This window comes from Balaenoptera borealis (assembly GCF_965194805.1).
Source record: "Balaenoptera borealis genome assembly, chromosome: 8".
Classification (NCBI taxonomy): domain Eukaryota; kingdom Metazoa; phylum Chordata; class Mammalia; order Artiodactyla; family Balaenopteridae; genus Balaenoptera; species Balaenoptera borealis.
Window position 1 is genome coordinate 42706105 of NC_138865.1, and position 22385 is coordinate 42728489.

At 42.3% G+C, this 22385-nt stretch overlaps 1 protein-coding gene across 5 annotated transcripts in view; it reads left to right on the plus strand.

The window, feature by feature from the left end:
* The window catches only part of LOC309633545 (uncharacterized protein), a 226224-nt gene that overhangs the window by 67900 nt on the left and 135939 nt on the right, over nucleotides 1-22385 (plus strand). The window contains exons 2-5 of one of the 5 annotated variants that reach the window (XM_082402487.1): nucleotides 973-1077; nucleotides 3349-3442; nucleotides 9745-9832; nucleotides 11063-11202. In XM_082402487.1, the coding sequence (XP_082258613.1) occupies nucleotides 973-1077; nucleotides 3349-3442; nucleotides 9745-9788 (243 nt within the window). In that variant the 3' untranslated portion in view covers nucleotides 9789-9832; nucleotides 11063-11202. Of the gene's footprint in view, nucleotides 1-972; nucleotides 11208-22385 lie in introns of those variants that run through there. The other 4 variants (XM_082402486.1, XM_082402484.1, XM_082402485.1 and 1 more) reach the window with 4 other exon arrangements.

Consider the following 22385-nt stretch of genomic DNA (forward strand, 5'->3'; position numbering starts at 1 on the left):
CCCTTTTTACCTGTCAGACGGAGGCTAAGGGGTTGAATCAATCATCTCAGCTTGTCCCTTTGGGGGCATACAAAACTAGAGCTATTAGGTGGAAGTCACCTTATAGATTGTTTATTTGTGCTAGTTTGTTTTCAGATGTGGCAGCTGAGACCTAGAGAGACTGAGAGAGCTATTCAAGGCTCTAGCTCGCTCCCTTACTCCCATTCAGTTCTCTGGTGGAAGGACACAAATTCAGCCCTGGGCTCCCTGTTTCTCTCTCTCCAATTCTACTTCCTTTATAATTTTGCGTGACCTCAATATCCATGAGGACGATGTGCCCAATACCCGTCAGGTTTTTGACCTCCATCTTCTCCTTTGATCTTGACCTTTACCTGCCTCAACTACCCATTTCTATATCACACCTGAGATATCATTATTACCCCACACTGCATCCCCTCCACAGTTTCCATGTCAGTATCTCACTCTGACTTCCACCTCCTATTTTTCTAGCAAATTGCCTTTAGTTTTCCAGCCTCACCAGTGTATCATTCTGGGGCGTCCAATCCATTGACCTGACTGCAATTCACTCCCTCTCATACCCCCCTTTCCTCCTCACCTGCATTAGATTCTATGGTTCATCATTGACATAGATTCCTTTGCCTAAATTCTTTTCTGTTGTCTTATCACAAACTGACAAGTTTTATATGTTTGGTGGATTGCTATCTCTCACCTCAGGACATGATTGACACATGTTAGGTGCTCAGTAAATGTTAGTTGAGTGAATGAATAAATAAATCATTGAAAGCGAGTGTAGCTTTCAGAGTGGTTAAGTTATATATATGTATATATATATATATTTTTTTTTTTTCTCTTTATTGGGGTATAAGTTAAATTATATTTTGCTCTAGAGTGTTTGGCACATGCTTCTGTTTTGATTATTTCTAATGCTAAGTTATCTTTTACTTTTCTTCATTCCTTTCTCCCCTCCCGCAGAAAGAAGAGCCTCGTTCTGTGGGGGCATCCTTGTGTCTCCCTCTTGAGGAGCTGATTAGAGGGAAGACTGAGAATCTCTGTCCTTGCCCTTCAGAGTATACAGAGGTAAGAGGGTGAGGAGGGACAGGGAACTTGACTCTGAAGCCATTACATCGACTAACCACAAGCTCATGTTATGTCTTGGAAAGAGATATATCAACAAGAGTAGCCTGGGGACTTCCCTGGTGGTGCAGTGGTTGGGAATCCACCTGCCAATGCAGGGGACACGGGTGTGAGCCCTGATCAGGGAAGATCCCACATGCCTCGGAGCAACTAAGCCCGTGCGCCACAACTACAGAGCCTGCGCTCTAGAGCCCATGAGCCACAACTGCTGAGCCCTCGTACCACAACTACTGAAGCCCGCGTGCCTAGAGCCCGTGCTCTGCAACAAGAGAAGCCACCGCAATGAGAAGCCCGTGCGCCGCAACGAAGAGTAGCCCCCGCTTGCAGCAACTAGAGAAAGCCCGTACGCAGCAACGAAGACCCAACACAGCCAAGAATAAATAAATGAATTAGCTTATAAAAAAATAAGTGGTAGTTATTATTTAAAAAAACAAAATAAAACAAGAGTAGCCTGTTGCCTCAAGTAACAATAACAACTTCTTGGCATTTTTCTGGCTTTTCCAAACCCACCTCCAGGTAGAGATGACCCAGTAGGCAACTGGAATATGTATCAGGAATTTGAAACAGAGGCTCAGATGGAAATAGAAATTTGGGGACCATCACTTTCTATGCTGTATTGTGGCCATAGATGGGGTGAAGCCTCCCAGGGAGAAGACGTGGAGAAAGAAGAGAAGAGAGAGGGCAGAATCCAAGTTGGGAGCCCAGCATTCCTGCAGAGCTCTGGTGCCATAAAACATAATGACCAAGTGACACATGTGATGATGAAAATAAAGCAAGCATGTTCATATGCAGCACACAGATAGCAGATACAGCTATGGAGCCATAATACCTGTCACTTTGGGATTTACACATGCACATGGGCTTATGATAATTTGTATAATTGATAAGAATTAATTTACCAAAACATGAAATGAGAATTGTGACTTTGAAAGGGTTAGGTGCAGTTCATAGGACAGTGCTGGAGTGGAATGGACCAGCCAGTGATATTACAGAGTTCATTGATCTAGTCCCAGCCATGGTGTTAATTGCCCTCGTGAGCTTAAACCCTCAGGCCTCTGGCATCTGAGGATCTCTGGGCTTTAGTTCCTTATTATTATTTTTTGCCCGCCCTGCGCAGCTTGTGAGATTTTATTTGCTATGACCAGGGATTGAACCCAGGCCCTCAGCAGTGAGAACGTGGAGTCCTAACCACTGGACCGCCAGGAAATTCCCTTAGTTTCCTTAGCTTTAAGATAAAAAAGGATACTACATCAGTGAGTCCAAGGGGCAGACACAGGTTGCATGTCAGAACTAGGGATGAGCCCCTAAAAGAGCACGTATCTTGTGTGATATTATCAAATTTCATATTTGTAAAATGAACAAAAGTCATATTGATGTAGCAGTTGTAGCTACTGAATGTAAAGCTCAACCAAATCTTCCTGGCTGGTGGGGCTAAGGTTATTTATTTATTTATTTATTTATTTTTGGCTGTGTTGGGTCTTCGTTTCTGTGCGAGGGCTTTCTTTAGTTGTGGCGAGCGGGGGCCACTCTTCATCGCTGTGCGCGGGCCTCTCACTGTCGTGGCCTCTCTTGTTGCGGAGCACAGGCTCCAGACGCGCAGGCTCAGTAGTTGTGGCTCATGGGCCCAGTTGCTCCGCGGCATGTGGGATCTTCCCAGACCAGGGCTCGAACCCGTGTCCCCTGCATTGGCAGGCAGATTCTCAACCACTGCGCCACCAGGGAAGCCCGGGGCTAAGGTTAAAAAAGATAGGGAAACCCAGGAATAGATGATTCCAAATTGTTCATTTCTGTAGTTCTTTTCAGAATATCAGTAAATCAGTGCATGACTGTTACTCTTGATCACTACAGTTGATTAGGAGGTACAGGAAAGGCAACCCATCCTAAAGACCCAATTTAAACAAGTAAAGAAGCTTTTATACAAGATGAATCCCAACAAAGTTGTCCAGTGAATCTGATGATGTCTCTGGTAAGCTTGGGTGACTTCCCAGTCCTCACTAACTGCACCCATTCAGGTATGGCTTTACCAGAGCAAGTCTCAGTGGTGCACCCCCTCAGAGCTGGCTTGCTTACTGGATCCCAAGGGGATGTTAATTATAAGCCAAGGCCCCCTATGGAAATCCCCCTGCCTTCTAGGAGCTTTCAAAGAGTCAGAGATTAATACACAGGGAGCAAAGTGTTCCCATAAAATAATTTCTCTTTGTGATGGATGCTTAGTTGGAGAAGTACAGGAAACACCCAGAAGTACTTGTGGCAGAAAGGACCCAATACCCAATGCCTGAAAACCAAAAAACGGACCTCCCGCTCTATAGTAAGTAATGCCTTATTGAAGTACAATGTCAATAATAAAGGCTGATTTAGTTAGTTCGTGCATTTCCATTTGACTTGTTTTTCTGGAATGCTCTTTTCTGAAAACTAATTGCTGAAGCCATGGAAATAACAATTTTACATCTTTGTTTTAAAATCCTGTGTTCTGATTGTATGAATTTTAAAGGGTCAGTTCTCATTTGCTCTAGAATTTTGATAACTCTTGAGTCCCTTAAAAAGAAGTTAATGTGTGTCTAAGGTTGAAGGGAGAAGACAAATCTTTAGCTGTAATGCAAAGGAAAGGATTTAATGTCAGCACTGGATTTGGGGCAGCTGTGCATAAGTCTCGCAAGGAAGAGCCCAGCCTAGGGGGAGGTGGAGCTGGAAGAGCAGCCCTACTAGGAAGCTGCAGGGGAGGTGCTCAGGCAGGTAGAGGACTCCAACCCCGGCAGTGGAGTACGGTGTAGGTTTGATGTGGACATGGCTTAGAGCTTCGTTCTGGAGTGAGCCAGAGCTGGATTAGTGTCCCAGCTCTGCCTTTTTCTAGCTTTATGATCCTTGGGCAAGTGCAAGTCACTTTATGAGCCTCAGTTTCTTTATCTCATAAAATAGGGATTAAAAGCTGTACCCACTTCAGAGGAGTGTCATATTAAATGAGTTAATTAAATGAGTTAATGCATGTAATGCTCTTAGCAAGTGCCTGGTACAATGAAGAGCTCAATAGACATGATAATGATGATGATGATGATGATGATGGTAGACCAGGATCTTTGTTTGAAGGTTCTGCTAAACCAAGCAAGCAAATAGGCAGTGGGTACCTGGCAGAGAGGGTGACCATTATATCCCCAGGCTTAGGTGCCTAGGCAAGGTCCCCCAGCATACCAACAAATTGTTCCCATTATCTCAAGGACCAAAGTTTTCTATCCTCTGCCCTGTTGGGTGGGCTAGGGTTGCTCAGTATGTGCCAGGCATGGAGGTTCCCCACGTGGTTATTGTAGAAGGCCTGGTTTCCCCTAGCAAGGGACTTCTCAATCCTGGCTGCACGTTACAATCTCTTGGGACTTTCACAATAAACTCATGCCTGGACCCCACCCTTCGGATATTCTGCTATAATTATTCAGGGGGAAAATTCAGTCATTAGTATTTTAAAAGCTCACTGGTGGATACTAATTTGCATCCCTGCTTGGAAAACTACTGCAAGTAAACTAAGCATTGTTTTAATGCAGTGGAATCAGTAGTAGTAAGATAATTGTCAGACCCATAATTCTTGAATAACCAATTGGAATAATTGGTTCTTCTGTTTGACCACTTTCCAGAATTGACACCTCTGACTCCTCCCTTCTTTCTGAAGCTCTCTCCTCTCTGGATTTCCCTACTGCCTCTCTCCTCTTCACCCCTTGCTGTCCAGCTGGCTTCCTCACAGTCTTTTCAGCGGCTCTGCAACCATCATGCACACCTTGACTGTTGACGGTTTCCCGGGGTCTACCCTTGGTGTGCACTTTACTTGTTCAGAAACTCTCTGCTTTAGCTCCTGCTCTCAGCTTCCACCACTACCTATATGCCAGTGACTTTCAAACCTGGAGTTTTAACCCTCCATCTGTCTTGAGATCCAGGTGTGTTAGTTCCAGACATTGACCTGGATGTTCTTGGCCATGTAGACTACAGCTGTGTGGCAGTCTTTTTATTTATCCCCAGTTGCCTTGATAGTAACTCCTAACATTTACTGCTTTCCTTACATTCCTTCCTAATCTCATCTGTGCTCACTCTCAATGGATTACCTTGCTCCACCATCCCGCCTTCCTAATTATGGGCTCTAACGTGTGAAACTGACCCATGTTCCCCAATTCCAACTATCACCAAACTTATCAAATAAAGGCCTATCTCTGCCTTGTTTCTTCTTTTTTCAGAGGAAGGCATATGCCTTCTGCTTTCTGAGGCTAACCTCTCCACTTGGGTTCTGAATCCCATCTTGCTGCCTCCTTTCATTTAGTCATTGAACCAGTACTTATTAGTTATTTACTACGTGCTGGCATTGTACTAGGCAGGCAATACAGCAATACACAGGACAGACTGATTCTCTGCTCATGTGGAGCTCAGAATCTAGGGAAGGAAGACAGGAAATGTACAAACTAACAAATAGTTATATAATGTGTCAGGTGGTGATAAGTGCTGGGAGAAAAATAAAGCCATGTTAGGAGTGAGAGAGTGACTGCAGCTGCTGTTTTCTATGGTGTGGTCAGCACCCTGAATGAAGTGAGGGACATCGGGGCATAGCGGACAGGAGGCACACAGGCAGGAGCATGCTTGGAGTAGGAGGGACAGCAAGGGGGTCAGTGGAGTGGGACAGTGGGGCAGAGAAGTAGAAGATAAAGTAAAAAGTAAAAGAGGCAGCAGGAGCGAGGTTAGGCATGAGCTCTCTGGTCCCTCAATGTTGAGGTCAGGGGAAGAGAGAGGACAAGCCTGCAAAGGAGACTGAGAAGGAGCAGCTGGAATCAAGGTTAGGTGGTGTTTCAGAAGCCAAGGGAGGAAAGTGTCTCCCGCAGGAGGGAGTGACCAACTGTGTTAAATGCTGCTGCTGGTTGAGTAAGATGAGGTTGATTCTTTTTTTTTTTTTAATTCTTTTTAAATTTTATTTTTGGCTGCATTGGGTCTTCGTTGCTGTGTGTGGGCTTTCTCTAGTTGCAGTGAGCAGGGCTACTCTTCGTGGCGGTGTGTGGATTTATTGCGGTGGCTTCTCTTGTTGCGGAGCATGGGCTCTAGGTGCGCGGGCTTCAGTAGTTGTGGCTCGCGGGCTGAGTAGTTGTGGCTCGTGGGCTCTAGAACGCAGGCTCAGTATTTGTGACCCACGGGCTTAGTTGCTCCGTGGCCTGTGGGATCTTCCCGGACCAGGGCTTGAACTCGTGTCCCCTGCATTGGCAGACGGATTCTTAACCACTGCGCCACCAGGGAAGCCCGAGTTTGATTCTTAAATCAACCGCTGGATGCGGCAATGTGGAGGTTCCTGGTGGCCTTAACAAGAGCAGTTTTGGTGGAGTTTGGAGGGGAAAAAGCCTTCTTTGGAGAGTATTTAGGGGACAATAGGACAAGAGGAAGTGGAGATAGCAAGTATAGGCAACTACTTTAAGGAGTTTTGCTCCGAAAATGTGTAGAGAAATGAGGCCGTATCTGAGGCAGTCAATGAGTTTTCTTTTTAAATTAAATTTAGGAGATGTAGTATCTAAAGGAAGGACCTAATAGAAAGGGAAAAAACTGATGGACCTTTGCTCCATGATGATTTCCTCTTTCCACCATACCCTACGGTGGAGGTACCCACCCTACCTCCAGGCTCTCCTTTGGCTTTTGCTCCTTCACCTCAGTTTGCTAATATATGCAGTTTTCCTTTTCTTCATGTAGATGAAATTCCAAGAGCTTTGGAAGCAGGCCATCCTGAGTTCAGATTTGGTTTCTTCCACTGTCTTGGCTATGTGACTCGATCTCTTTGAACCTCTAAATAATCCTAACAACGCTAGAGTGAAAATGAAGTGAGATAATGAATATGAGGAACTTAGTGCCTGGCTGTTAGTAGAAGTGCTGCAAATGTTAGTTCTCCTACAAAAGAGCAAGGTGTGGGTGGGAAGTAGGAGCTAGAGATTGGGGGGGGGTTTAATTTGAGCTTCCTTATCCTGAAGCAAATTTGTTTTCTGTCCTCTCAGCTGAAGAACTTGTTAAAAAGTAATATATGCTCAGTGATCTCTTTTTACCTGTTATTTGTGCCTCAACCCATCGCAGTATGACACCCACACTCATCATTCTGCAAGGATTGCCCTCACCCAAGGTCATGCCTTATGCCAGAGGTTATTTGACAGTCCTCACCCTAGTTCATGTCTCTAAAGAATTTGAGAAATTGATCACTCCTTTTTGTCCCTTGGCTTCTAGGACACTATGCACTTTTGTTTTTCTTCCCATCTTCTCTGACTCAAGGAAGGTCTAAGACATATGGGTTCAAACCAAGGCATATGAGTATCCTAGAAAGACCAAAATTTGTCCTTTCAGAACTATTTTTTTTTACTGTTGTCTGTCTCACAATCTAGCTAAGAAAGAGAGCTCTGGATTTAGACTCCCTGAATTTAAATCTCAGCTCTTCCACTCTTCCCCTCTTCCCCATCTGTAAAATGGGGATCTTAATTTTACATCACAGAATGGTTGTGAGGATTCAGTGAGTTAGTCCATGTAATGTACCCGGAGCAAAATAAGTGTTAGTGATGATGTTGATAATGATGATAATGACGATGGTGGTGATGATGATGAAGAGGAGGGGCTGAGCACTAACTATGTAGGTTTGAAGGCTCCCAGGTTCCCACACCCCACGCATTTCAGCTTTGGCCCCCAACCTGCAAACTGTACTCAGCAAAACCCAAACTGCTGTGGTTAATCTGATCTGCCTTCCTTAGAGGCAGGTAGGGGACTATATTTTATTTTACAGCGTGTCCTTTAGGGCTGTCTCTCCCCTTCCAAGTGGGTTATCTAAGTGTTCCATTTCAATCACATACGGTAAGCCCCTCTAGAGGGGTTTTGGTGAATGTAGTCTTCTCCATCTCGTTGCATTTGCACTGATGTTTTATTAACCAGTGGTGACTGATGCTGCCCTGGATGACCAGTCCCCACAGTCCGTCCCAGTTCTGATGATACCACTGTTTCCTTCGATGGTTCTTCTCTGGTCAGTGTCTCTTAAATGCTTTTCACCCCTAAATATTGATGTTTACCAGGATGTTATTGTTGGCTTTCGTCTTCTTATCTAAATTCGGTGCCCTAGACAGTCCAGGTCTGGGCTTCAGGTAGTCCATGCAGCCCTGAAATCACATGCAAGATTGATGCATTTCCTAGGAGAGGGCCCATGTTTTTTATCCACGTTCTCAAAGGGGGCTCAAAAATGAAGAATCAAGCTAATCTGAGTGGTTTATTTATCAGCCTTTTGAGTCCTTGACTATCCTGCTCCATAGGCATAGGGGAGTTAGTCTCTTCCTTTCAGTGGAAATGAGTTACTTTCTAAATCTACCTGAAATGGCCCCCCTTTGGGCAGAGATAGTCAGTACTTCCTGTGTAACCCTTTAAGGCTTCTCCTGGCCAGAGGAAGCCAGGGTTTTATATTCAGCTAGTGCACATATGGGATTACTTGTATGCATTTCTGTTTATCTAATAGGATTATGTGTTACTAGTGTGTGGGGACTGAATTTTATTCATTTTTGTGTCCCCAGTGCCTGTGACATGGTAGCTGCTCTGTAAATATTGGTTGGAAGCCTGACTACATTTTGTATTCTTCAGTTAACTGCAAATACAAGAAACGGCAATATAGCCAGATCATGATGCATTTATAAGTATTTAGCTTATTACCAGGGTAGATTATGAATATGTATATCAAAAATGGCCTATTGAGACAGAAATTCCTGAGGGAAATACAAAAATATCACCCTATTTCTTTCACTGAAAAAAATACAAAATTTGATTTTCCCACTATTATTAGACTCCAATAAATATTCATCCTTTATCCCTCCAGGGGGGTCCCAAGCTTCCTGCAAGTGGAATGAACACTAAATGTGCCCAGTAAATCACTCCGATGGTTTTCACCCTCTAGCCAGAATGGAGATCTTAGTTCGTTTGCTTCTTTTAATGGCCTAAAAATTCAAGTAATGTTAGATTTTTTTTTTATTCCCAAGACTAGAGGAGGCAGGTACAATTGTTCATGCACCACCAAACTCCCTGTGAAGAAGGTAATAGCCTGCTCTTGGGAACATAATGTTCCACGAACCAAACTACCGCCCGCCCCCCACCCCCCTCCGCAAAGTTCAAAGTCCCAGAGTTCTCTAACACTACTCACTGCTGGCACCAACTAAATTGCAGATCCCTGCAAGGTAGCAGCTGAGCCTGCTTAACTCACCCTGAGAGGTCCTGATTCCCATAATAGCGTCTCCAGTTCAGGGAGGCATTGATCTCAGTTACCAAGGTGCTCGGTCAGTAAAGCCCAGTGTGAATGGGATTACAAGCAGAGCTTCCATTCCTCCAATGAAGTCTTGTTTCTCTGCCCCTAACAGTACCCATGACCCCACTCAACACTGGTTCCAGGAGAGTTCAGGTTAGGGAATGTGCTCGGCTTGGTACAAATCCATTATGGCCAGGCAAACAATAAAACAACACCTTACTACTGAGTGTGGAGGGCAGAACAACTGAGAATGCCAATGGTGACAAATGATGCTACAGACATGAGGACTGGGCTTTGTGTGTCCTTTTCCTTGAGGATAATTGACCATTCTAATTCATACCTGAAAACAGGCAGTTTACCGAAACAAGCTGCTGATGACCTAAGAGAAGGCTGACCTTGCCAAGTGCAGAGTTACCTGAGTGCATCCATCTTTTTCAGGTAAATTAACATAGCTGGAGTTAGGGTTTCAGCTCAAAAGTCAGAGAGGTGAAGCAATCTACATACAGTATTATACAATTTGTGTATGACTGTTAGTAGCTGGAGAGTAAGTAACATCTGCAAAAGAAGAAAATGCAGGCATTTGAGTGAAGTGGCAGTGAGTTTACCACTTAGGCACGTTGTTAATAAGGTACGTTGGCGTGATTTGGTTAAGTCCCTCCACCCCCACCACTTTTTATTTTTAAATTTAAATCAATTTCTTAGAACTAAAAGGCATTCAGTTTAGCAAAAACAGTAGGAAATTGATGTAGAAAGGTATACTGCTTCATCTTAGGGAATGTGCTTTAAAGAAGTAAATAGACCATATCGTTCTTGCCTTCCATAGCAAAGGATACAATGGCCACAGGAGTGATGAGGCAGGACCGAGGTTGCCTGCCTGGGGGCAAGTTTTGATAGTTCAGACAAAAACCTGTAAATTGAAGTTGTAAGCTGTGAGGTTGAAACATTCTAAACGATTTGCACAAGGGCAGTTTGCTGCAGGCACTCAAAGCAGTGAGTCCTAATCTGGGGGTCAAGGGACTTTCCTTGTTTTACTGATGAGAAAGTGAGCCCAGAGTTTAGACACACTCAGAGTTGTGCCCTGGCACTGATGGAGACTCTCTCCTAGGGTGGGGAAAAGGCAGACAAGCCTCTTTCCAACTTTGAGTATTTATCTGAGGAAATGAAAGCCTCACTAGCAACCAAATAAAAGACCTAGAATATAGGTAGGAATCAGGATAACTGGTAAGCAAATTAACCTCGACCTGGGACTTCTCTAAATAAGATTTGCACAGCCGTCTCAATCTATGTAAATCTCTTGTTATATAAACCCAGTCACTTGATTGGCAGAAACAGGGCAAGGCCAGATGTTAGGGGATGAAGCTCTCATCAAACAATCTGCCTAGCTTTGAATATACCAATACAGTCTAAGACAAACTAAGCAAAACAAAAACAAAAACAAAACCCCCAAAACCTCAAACCCAAAACCAAGCAGAAAAACTAACCAAGCATATGAAACAATTAGGAATATTTTCTAAAGCAATTAACTGGCCCATGGGTCCTGGGGTCCCTGGCTTAGAATTCTGAGAGCCTCAAAAAATTGTGCGGAACAAGGAGGTACCATTGCTTAATGGGGTCTTACCAATTATTTTTCCTGATTTAACTTTTTTCTACCTCACTGCCCATTTCTAGTGACATCGTGGGCTTCACTCAGCTTGCCAGAACCAGAATGCCAAATCAGGTAGTGGACTTCCTGAACAAGATGTACAGCACCTTTGATGAAGTTATAGATCAGTATTACGTCTACAAAATGGAGATGATCAGAGATGCATGTGAGTGGTTATGGATGAATGGGTAGTCCCTTAGATATGGAGTGATATTGAATTGCATTGGGAACAAAGCCAGTAATTAACAGAAGCAAATAATTTATGTAAAATTTCTAACTCTCCTAAGTTATAAGCTCTTAGGAAGTAAATCTTCTTAGTAACCTTCATTGGGCCCATGGCTTTTCTCTTAGTGGGCACCCAGAAAATGTCTGTTGATTTGATCTGAGAACCATCTTTATTTGATAATAAGGGGAAGAAACTGGTTTTATGCTTTCATTTTTGTGGTCAGACTCTCAGGCACTTAGCTCAATGAGCTCTAACTGCCCAATTATCCACATTGACATTTTCCCTTTCTCCATGGCCAGTGAGGGAAGGATGTGGATCTTGAAATATGAGATGGCAAACATGGAACAATAATTAGATAAAATGATATCAATAATCATTAAAATTTCTAATTTCAATTTTAATTGTATAAATTGAGAAGGGAACAGTGGAATGTTTCATTAGCCTGGAGGCAAACTGAAAATAGATTTAGAAAATATTAAAATTCATCTATTCAATGCATAGTTATTGAGAATCCAATATGTGCCAGCTCTGTGTTAGCACTAGAGCTCTGGAGGTTATAAGGTTGAACGTGACAGACAGGACCTCTACCTGCAGGGAACTTAGAGTCTAGTGATAAATAGAAGGACTGAGACCAGTAACCCCGTTAAGAGGGAATGATGCTTCTCCCATTTTACCTTCGTTATGCGACCTCCTAATCGTGCAGATCACTGTGTGCTTTACTGCAACTACATAATTCCTTTTCTTTCCATTCATTACTGAAAAATACTGCATTCTGGGGTTAATGTTGATGGAACTGTTGTGCTCATACAATCCCTGTGTTTCCTTTCATTACTGGAAAACACTGCATTATGAAATTGAAGTTGCTATCATACATGATCATGTAATTAAGTACATTTGCTTTGCATTTCACTTTTTAATCTCTGGTTGGGCTTTTCATCTCTGTGCCTCTAATTCTGAATCAACGAACAGGTGTTTAGACCCAAATATGTTGATTTTTAACTGATCTCAGTTAATGGGTAAATATAGGGTACTAGATTCATAGTGAGCAGGGATGCTTATTTTCAATAAGCCTTAGATTTAAAGGATTTTCCTTCATTCACCAAGAGTAAGCTCATTATACAGAAATGTGGATGAGGTCATAATACTATCTCTGGTGGCCACTATGGAAAAAAAAAAAGAAAAGAAAATTGAAATAATCCTTTGGCTAAATTCGAAGTAAATTTTGCTGGGAGTTGACAAAAAATAGATTAAGTATTTAGGCATCTAGGGCTTGATTTTATTTTATTTTGTTTTATTAATTAATTTATTTTTTTTTGACTTTTAAATGTCTCCAATTTTATTTGAAAACCAAATAGGTATTATATTTTCATAGCATCAAACTAGACAAATAGGTCTGTGACAGCAGATATCCTTAATTCTAAACTTTTCCCTCAATTTGTAGGGCTTGATTTTAACCAAGGTTCTGCTTTGTTACACTTTAGGGAATGCTGATTCATTTGCGTTTTGGTCAAGGTTTGATGTGATGTTGAATCTTCATTTTATAATATTATCTGTTTTATTGTTGTTGCACAAGTTGGTTATATGTCACTGTGGACTTGTATGTTTATCAAATTTATTACCACAGCACCAGACAACAGTAAATGTCACACAGTAGAATACAGAATGTATATCTGCATAAGGGTGTCTAAAAATTGTTAGTTTTTCTTATATTTTTATGAATAAGGATTGATACATTAATTATTCACCTTTGAGTCTGGCCGATGGAATTATTTGGAATGGTGTTTCTATGTTATCTCATAGCATGTTAGAGCTGGAATACTCACAATGAAACCATCATGTATCGAATGCTTAGCCATATGCCAGGCATTGTGCCAAGGGCTTCATATGGATTATTTCAAAATAGTAAATATCCTCACAGCATCCCTATGACCTAGATGTTATGATCCCCATTTCCAAGATGAGAATGCCGAGGCTCAGCTACTTGCCCAAGGCCACATAGTAAATGCAGAGCCAGGAGCCAAACCTGTCTGATCTAAGGGCTCATGCTGCTGTCAGCTCACTATGCTGCTTCTCACAGATGGGAGAGAATTTAGGGATTACTCTAACCAAGGAGCTGGAGGCCCAAGGACTTGGTCAAGGTCCCCTTGTTAGTGGCAGATTTGGACCTGGGCTCACATCCTTTCTGCTTATGGTAAAATAGAAGAATTGGGCCTTCAGGGGCATCCATGTCTTTCCCTTTATCAATGTGCTAAACCCTGGAGTCATCCTTCACTCTTCCTGACTTTCTCCTCTTATATCCAGTCGGCCAGCAAATACTGTTGATCCTTTTACCACAGTGTCTTACATGTGGTAGAGCTCATGAGATAGAATGGTTATGAGTCAGGCTCTGCCGTCAGATTCCAGCTGGGTCAAATCTCAGCTCTGCCTGCCGGGTGATTTGGGGCAAATTAATTAATCTCTCTATGCTTCCATTTTTTCACCTGTAAAATGGTGATAATAACATGATCCACCTTATAAGATTGTTTTGAGGATTAAAAGCATATGAAGAGAAGCCAGGCCCTGCCTCAGGCAGCAGGAGAAACTTAGCTCTAGTCCCTAAATCTTTCCCATTAAAAGCAAAATATCTTTGTGTGTTGAACAAAGGAATTTCAAGTAATTGATTGGTATTGTTTCGTTCTGAAGTCCAGGATAGTAAGTCCCCCCCTTTTTTTTTTTATAAGATATAGAAAGGCATACTCATAATTTCTCAGATCTTCATGCACTTTTTTTTTTTTTTAATTTATTTATTTATGGCTGTGTTGGGTCTTCGTTTCTGTGTGAGGGCTTTCTGTAGTTGCGGCAAGTGGGGGCCACTCTTCATTGTGGTGCGCGGGCCTCTCATTATCGCGGCCTCTCTTGTTGCGGAGCACAGGCTCCAGACGCGCAGGCTCAGCAATTGTGGCTCACAGACCTAGTCGCTCCGCGGCATGTGGGATCTTCCCAGACCAGGGCTCGAACCTACGTCCCCTGCATTGGCAGGCAGATTCTCAACCACTGCGCCACCAGGGAAGCCCTGTAAGTCCCCTTTTTAATGCCATTCTAATTCCTAATGTTTGAGTATTTTCCAAGTTATATGCGTGTGTGTGTTTTATTTTAAAGTGTGACCAAATGCAAATAAAGCAGGGACCATGAATATTAAAAAGAAATACAAAACAAAGAAGCACACACACATACAAAGTGTATGGAGTACTTCTGATGCCTGGTGCAGCATATGCCCTCATAAACGTTATTATTCACACAACCTTCCCCTTTCTCAGCTTTAGCCCTGGTCCAGACCTTCATCTTCCCACATATGGACAAAAAACAGTCCCCTAACTAGTCTCCTTGCCTCTGCCTTTTGCACGATTATGAGGTGAAACTATACTTTGCATATCTTGTTCTTTTGTTTAAGAACTTAATTGCCCACAACATCATGTCCACATTCTCTAGGCTTGCAGACTGTGCCCCACATAACTGCTTCTTCAGACACTGCTGTGAGTTTTGCCAGCTGTACAGTTTGATAGAACAGTCCCTCAAGACTGCCCTCACTTCAGACAACAGCCACAAGTTTGGTGGTCCTAGGATTATCCTCACTTCAGACCAGCTGGCTACAAATTTGGGGGTCCCCACAACCACCCTTGGGTTTGATAATTTGCTAGAATGTCTTACAGAACTCAAGAGTGCTATACTTATTATTACAGTTTTATTATAGCGAAAGGATATATATTAAAATCAGCCAAGGGAAGAGACACCTAGAGCAGAGTTCAGGAGGGGTCCACTCATTCTCTTCCTGTGGAGTCACAGATAGCATCACATCTTCCCAGTCACCAGGTATGACAATACACCCTAAGTATTGCCCACCAGGGAAGCTCACTTGAGCCTTTGGTGTCCAGAGTTTTTAATTGGGGCTTGATCACGTACTGCTCACGTGGCTGACCTTTAGTCTCCAGCTGTTTCAGGTCAGGCTGATACCTCAGCCTGACTACAGGCTGACACTGTGTGGCCCTGAGACCCTATTAAAAATCACATTGTTAGACTGTTGGTAGCCAAAGCTCCCCAGCAACAAAGACCCTCCGGGATGTTCCAAAGGCCTAGAGCTCAACTCCTAGTAGCTAAGGGCATAGGCCAGACTTCTGTTTTGGTAAGGTTAATTCTTCACTAAACAGCCTTATTTTCCATTTGTCTTCTATAGGACATCACCTGCCAAAAAAGGCAACACCCAAACCATCCCATGGATTCATGCAGTTTTTAAAAAATCTGTAATATTTCTTCCTTTACTTCTAGTATGCTTAAATGTTATGCTTTTCATGAGGTTCAGCTCAAGTCTTGCCCCCTAAAACTTTGTTTGTCCCAAGCTATTCTAACTAGTTGAATATTTGCCTTGTGTGACCCTGTGATGTGGCTGTATTTATAGACTTCCCCGAGCCTTGTATGTCTCTGTAGCCTAGGTGTCCACCACAAAGTAACGGCTCAGAAAATCCTTATTAATAATGATGGTAATTTTCCTAGTATCTAAGGAATTCCGTAAATCTCTGTTGAAATGATCTGAGCTAAGTTTTCCCTTGATTGTAAATTAGGCACCTTTGTTAGCTGTATCTCACTCTTTCTGATTACTTGGGCTCTAATTTAGATAAGTTGCTACCTAAATGAGTCATTAGACCCTAAGACAATCAAATTCATACTGAGATTCAGAATGTTTGCAAGTGAAAAAAAAGTAGTGGATTGACATTTGTGCACCTTAATGTTTCCCACAAATCAAAATGACCTAAAACATTTTCCAGAAACCAGAACTCAGTGCTAGACTCTTTTGGCAGTTATTTTTACTGTGGTCTATTTCCTGTGACCCCCGGTGGCTTACAACCTGGAAGAGATGGGCAAACCCCATCCAGTGAGCTCTTTTGAAAAATAATTGATGCCTTAAATACCACTGCTTTGATTTTAGTGTCCTAAGATCCTAGGGTTCAGCACTTAGGGAGGAGCACTGTCTGCAGTGTAGACATATGGGTTTTTGTTGCTGCTGGGTAGATAAACAAGTAAAAAATGTCTTTAGCAAAATGTCTGAATTACTGGCTTCATTCAGATGTGGGATTGATATGTATTTTATTTAGACCGTGCCTCAATCGTCATGACAATAATGTTCCATTGTGTGTGTGTGTGTTTGTGTGTGTGCATGCATGCCTACTGGATGGTGTCTAGAAGCAGCCCCTTCAGCATTCAGGCAGAAATGGAGTGAGGGTGCAGAGCAGAGAGTGTTTACCTACCTATTTAAACAGCGATATCAGAAAAGGTTGAAAACATCATTCAGCATCACCTCTTCGATTAAAATCCCAAACAATCAGCTATTATCTCCAGCAGAGCAGAACAGAAATATGTTCAAGGTCAGTGTCTAAGTTCTCATTCTGTATTTTATCAATGCCCATTACCATTCTACCGTGTTCTGATCCTGCCCACCCTGCTGTGTCAACCTTCTCCCCTCCAACTTCTCCAGCCTCATATCTTGCAGGAACTTCTAACACCCTGGATCCGCACTCTGGGGAACCACTTACAGATTATACTGTTTCAAGCTTCTGAGATTTTGTCACATTTCTCTAAATAAGGTCAGCTTTTTAAAGACAGGTCATTCATCTTTCAGCCAGGAAATCCATTTTGTTTACACTGAGCAGAGGACTTGACCTTTATGAGTTTTCCATATCTTTGAAAGCCCGACTGACTGTTCCAAGCTACTGGGCTGCTACTCCATAAGTATCCCTCTCACTGCATAAGTGGTCTTGTGGAAGTCAAAGAATAAACATTTGATATATCATTTCATTATTTCTTGTGGCCCTCAGTGACTTTGGCCCAGAGTCCCTATTCTTGGTGTGACAGGTAGATATAAGAAAATGACTCAAACATGGCTGCTTGCCTCAAACTGTTTCTTTTGTCTGTCTTGAAACTGCGTATGAGAGAACAAGGCTTTTTCAAAAAGACAAGGAAAGCAATGCTACTTGAACATAAAAACATTGACCAACAGCTGCCAAGAGGCAATCTGTTCACATTGTGGACCAGAAAGATTTGTTGGATTGGTTCATGTCCAAATCACCCAAGCTTGGTGACTTTGGCTCTCAAAGACCCATTCCTGGAAGTTTTCCTGGACCCCATACCCTACATGAACTTTTCAGACTGTAAGGGTAAGTCTAGGAAGGTCTAGGTAAAGGTTTGGGGTTGCAAGGCCCTGCTAGCAGCCTTAAAAAAATCATAGTCTGCTTCATTGAGTTCACTTAAGGGTGCCATTGTTTTTAGACATGGTGGTATCTGGGGTGCCTAAGGCCAATGGGATCCTCCACTCTGGGAAGGTAGCAAGCACAGCCCTGGACCTGGTTGCTATGTGCAAGACCTTTGAGATTACACATAAGCACAATGTCCAGCTGAAAATCTGTGCTGGGATCCACTCAGGTGAGGCAAGACAGGATGGTCGAAGAGCCTACCCTGTGCTTCTCCCCATACCCCATGATGCATCAGTTTTCAGGGGAGACAGTGTGGCCCCATCTATGCAGGCAAAAACAGAGTGAATATTCAAACTTCATGACTGCAATTTTAACATTTGGGCAAACATTTCCATTGGAAATGAAAGCAAGGAAAAGAAATGAACATTTATTAAGCATCATTTATTATGTGTCCAGTATGATGCTAGGTAGTCATACATGCGATCTCATTTGACCCAAGATTAAAGATTATTACTATTATTTGCTTTATACTTTTTTTTATTGAGGTAAACATGTAGATAGTAAAGTGTACTAATATTAATTTCACAGTCTGGTGAATTTTTATCTATCGTGGAACCAGCACTCAGATGATGGTAGAGTTCTAGCACGTAAGACTCAATCACACCTGCCCCCCCAGCCCTCCTTCCCTGTACCTGTCAATACCACTGACCCTTGCTAGAGGTAACCACTCACCTGACTTTTATCTCCATAGATTCGTTTTGCCAGTATTTGAATTTATGTATTCTTTTGTTCCAAATGCATGTATTTCCCATCTCCTATGTGCTGTTGCATGTAGCTGTTAAAGACTTTTTTTAGAGGAAATCAAATATCCTTAAGGCCACAGGGAAGCATTTTATATCATCATAGTGATTTGATTGATCTTGTCTACTGGGGAAATCAACAAGATTTATTGCTTAGAGGAAGCCAAATAGTGCTTGTGTATTTACATACATAGTACATAAAAAGACACCAAGTATTGCATGTGAAGAGAAGTTATATAAATCTTGGTCAGTCAAAATGTAATTATATTCATTTATTCCAGGTTCGAGTTATTTAGAGAGGTGAGTCTTCCCACACCCTAATTTTAAAAATGGGAATACATGCATTTGGAACAAAATTTAAAGGATACAACACAAAGACTTGTATGTAAATATCAGCAACAGCATTATTCATAGTACCCCCAAACTGGAATCAACCCAATGTCCATCACCTGGTGAATGGTAATTGTGCTATATCCATACTATGAAATATTACTCAGCAATAAAAAAGAATGAAATATTAATACATGCAATAACGTGGATGAATTTTTTTGATGAATTTTTAAAATATACTAAGCATAAAGGTCAAATGCTCCACACTGTATAATTTCATTTGTATGACATTCTAGAAAGCACAAAACAGTCATGACAGAGAGCAGATGAGTGATTGACTGGGGCCCAGGTGGAGGAGGGGATTGACTGAAGGAGCAAAAGGGAATTTTTAGGGTGCTAGAACTGTTGTATATCTTGATTGAATGGTTACACGATTATATTTTTAAATACGTTACCCAAATTCATTAAACTGTGCACTTAAAAATGGGTGAATTTTAGTGTATGTAAATTATACCTCAATAAAGTTGAAAAAATTCTAAGTGTGCAAAAGGGTATAAACAGTGAAAAGTAATTCTCCCCCTCACACCTGTCTTTTTGCCCTTTTGTCCCATAGTCTATGTGTTCTACCCCCCCAACCCTGTTTAGCTTTCGTAGAGTTTCTTTAGATTTACATAATGGGCACTTTAATAGTTTGAAAATTAGGCTAAGAATGTTGGAATTCAGTTGCCAAATTTTGATAACTAATATCATAAAAAGATTCCCAGTATTATTTGACCGTACGGTCAGAAGAGTTCGGTCAGTTTCTTGGTGCCCCTTGCTGAATGCTTGCTATGGACCAACTACTTTGCAAGGCTTCTCATTCTGTTCTCATCACAACCCTCTGAAATGTATATTAATTGCCTTGTTTGATAAATGAGGAAACCAAAGCTTAGAAATATTAGGTAACAAGGTTGACTGCTAGTAAGTGCACAAGTCACCCAGCTAGTAAGTAGCAGAGCTTGTGTTCAAATGCAGGTGTGTACCAGGTGAACACAGGGTCCCTGATCCGTAATGCACTGAGCTATATTGCTGTCTTGATTGGGAAGAGAGGCTCGGAGGGAGGACCACTCCGTCAACAGAGCAGCCAGTGTGAGCTCCCTTCTAATCCTGGAATTGTTTTAGCCCCAAACTTAGACCAGCCTTTGTCCTTTACCTTGACTCCACACCCCTTCAGAGTCTTTGATTAGTACTAGTTCTAAAAACAGGAGTATTCTTTTTTCAGGTAGAAAAAACAGGAATATTCTTACTGTGTGAAATTCTTTGGGGCCTGAGCTGTTTTCATGTTTGTTTCTTATTCAATGCAAAGTAATTCTGCTGCGAAAGATACAGGTCTTCCTTATGTGTGCAATGCCTTTTTCAGTTCACATCAAAACTTTATCAGATTTAATTTCCCCATCGCTCTGTGTCAGGAATAGGGGAGAGCTCAGTAGTGAAAAAGCCTTTCTGTTCCGAGGAGCACCTTTTCCTTAAAATTGTTCCTCAGGGGACACAGGCAGCCAGACACGCTTACATTGGCCAAATGATCAGCTGCAAGAGTTTTTTGGTTTTTTTTTGAATAGTTTAGTTATTTTATTCATTTTTTTATACAGCAAGTTCTTATTAGTTATCCATTTTATACATATTAATGTATATATGTCAATCCCAAAGTTTAGCAAAACAAATAAATCTTCTGAGCCCTATGGGTTGTACCTGCTCTATTGTTTTAATCTCTCTTCAGTTGTCTTCTGGCAAAGACAAGGTCAGATATTGGCACAATTTCGGAAGTGACTTCAACTTGTAAAGAAAAAGGAGGGAATAGAACGAGACTGCTATGAACAAAAACATTCCAGTGCTCTTTGAAATTCTCTTGTGTTGTGCTAAGCTACACTCCCCGCTTCACTCTTCAGGCAGTGGTCTGGCCTGACTCCTAAAGCAAGGTGCTACAATACAACGTCAAACTCCAGGAAATTCGTGTCAAAATTTCTATAGCTAGTTGAACATCCATTCTGAATGGGCTTTTGTTCATCGGTGGGTGTGTGGGATGAGCAGACAACTGGAGTGTTTTCTGAATGTAAAGTTAAATCTGTGCTGTCAAAGGGTGCCAGCAGCCCCGTATTGTTGAGATCAGGGTTCCTCCAGCCTCTCCAGCTTCCATGCTCCGTGAGCTGGGACAGTGTCACAGTCACTGTTGTATACCCAGTGCCTTAGCCCTCTGCCCCACACATAGAAGGTGCCTAACAGTAAAGCAGGGCTGGAACACACGACAGAGCCATCTAACCCAGCTTGGTGCCTGAGTGGAAGAGTCCCTGTCTAGGGACCAGGCAGGAAAGGAAAGTGGCAAGGTGAGGCTAGGACAGTCTGGAGGGCATTTGCCCATTTTTAATGAGGCAGCAGCCACTCAGCTCATCTGATGGATGCCACATGGTCCTAGTGTTTCCGGATTTCAAGTTTTCAAGAGAATTCAGAAGTCTAGATTTTCATGTGGAACTTCCTGAATTTTATAACACTATTGAGGCAAAATATTTGTCTGCTGGGCAGGTTGGACCTACAGACTGCCAGTTTGGACCCCTTTTCTAAGCATTTAAAGGATCTAAAGATTTATTCTGGTAGAGACCAAAAAACTTTGTTTCATGGAATAACTTAAAAAATAAGTTTTAGTCACATTTTCTCCAAATGGTAGTGCTTTGACTAAAACTGACGCTTGGTACTAGTTACTCACAAACTGGTGTGACCCCAGTTGTCTAACTTATGCATTTTCCTCAGTGTCCCCTCCTTCCTCTTCGTTCTCTTCCTTCTCCTCCTCAGTGGGACAGTGAACTCTGAGGTGCTCTGAGACACTTAGGCTCTAGTTCCACCCTGGAAATGTGATTGGAGACCCGGGATCCATTTCAGGCCCAGCTTGGCCCACGTTACATCTTTTTCCCACTTCATCAGCCTTCCCCTCTCTACTGGCTCCTCCCTATCAGCATTTAAACATGCTCATGTCTCTCTAAACTTAAAACAAAGTAGAAAAACCCTCTGTCGACCTACATTTCTATCCAGCTACTGTCCAATCTCTCTGTGCCCGTTCACTATCAATCTTCTTGAAGGATTGCCTGTGCCTGCTGCCTTCACATCCTTCCTCTGCTGGCCCCTGCAATTTGGCATCCATCCCTATCACATCTCTGAAATGAATTTTGCCAAAGCCAGCAGGGACGTCCAGTAATATTTCCCAATCCTCCTTGTCTTGATCTTTCAGCAGCATTTAACTTTAACTTTTTTTTTTTTGACGGTTGCTATATAACTTTTATTTCTGGAAGGTAAAGTAGATACAGAAATATACAAAAAAAAAGAAAAGAAAAGAAAAGAAAAAACCCACAATAATATAAATTTTTACACTGTTAAGTAAGTGTACATTGGAATTTGAATGCAGTGGCCAGGACAGCATCTCATAAACCACCGTGTGGGTAGCTTAGGCATCCGTGGGAATCCCTCAGCTGGGCAGGGATCGGGCAGGCAGGTCCTGGAGGACTGGGTTTTTAAAGGGAGGGGCCAAAACAAGTCTCAGCTCCTCTCAGGGCTTTTGCTATAATCAGGGTTAAATGATATAATCAGCTGAACGATTCCTCTTTCTTGAAACAGTTTTCTCTTGAGTCTCATGACTCCTCATTTCCCTGGTTTTCCTTTGACTTCTACTGCCCCTCCTCAGGCTCCTACAGGTGCTTTTTCTTCCAGGGGCTTAATGTTGATGACCCTGAGAGTTCTACCCTAGGCC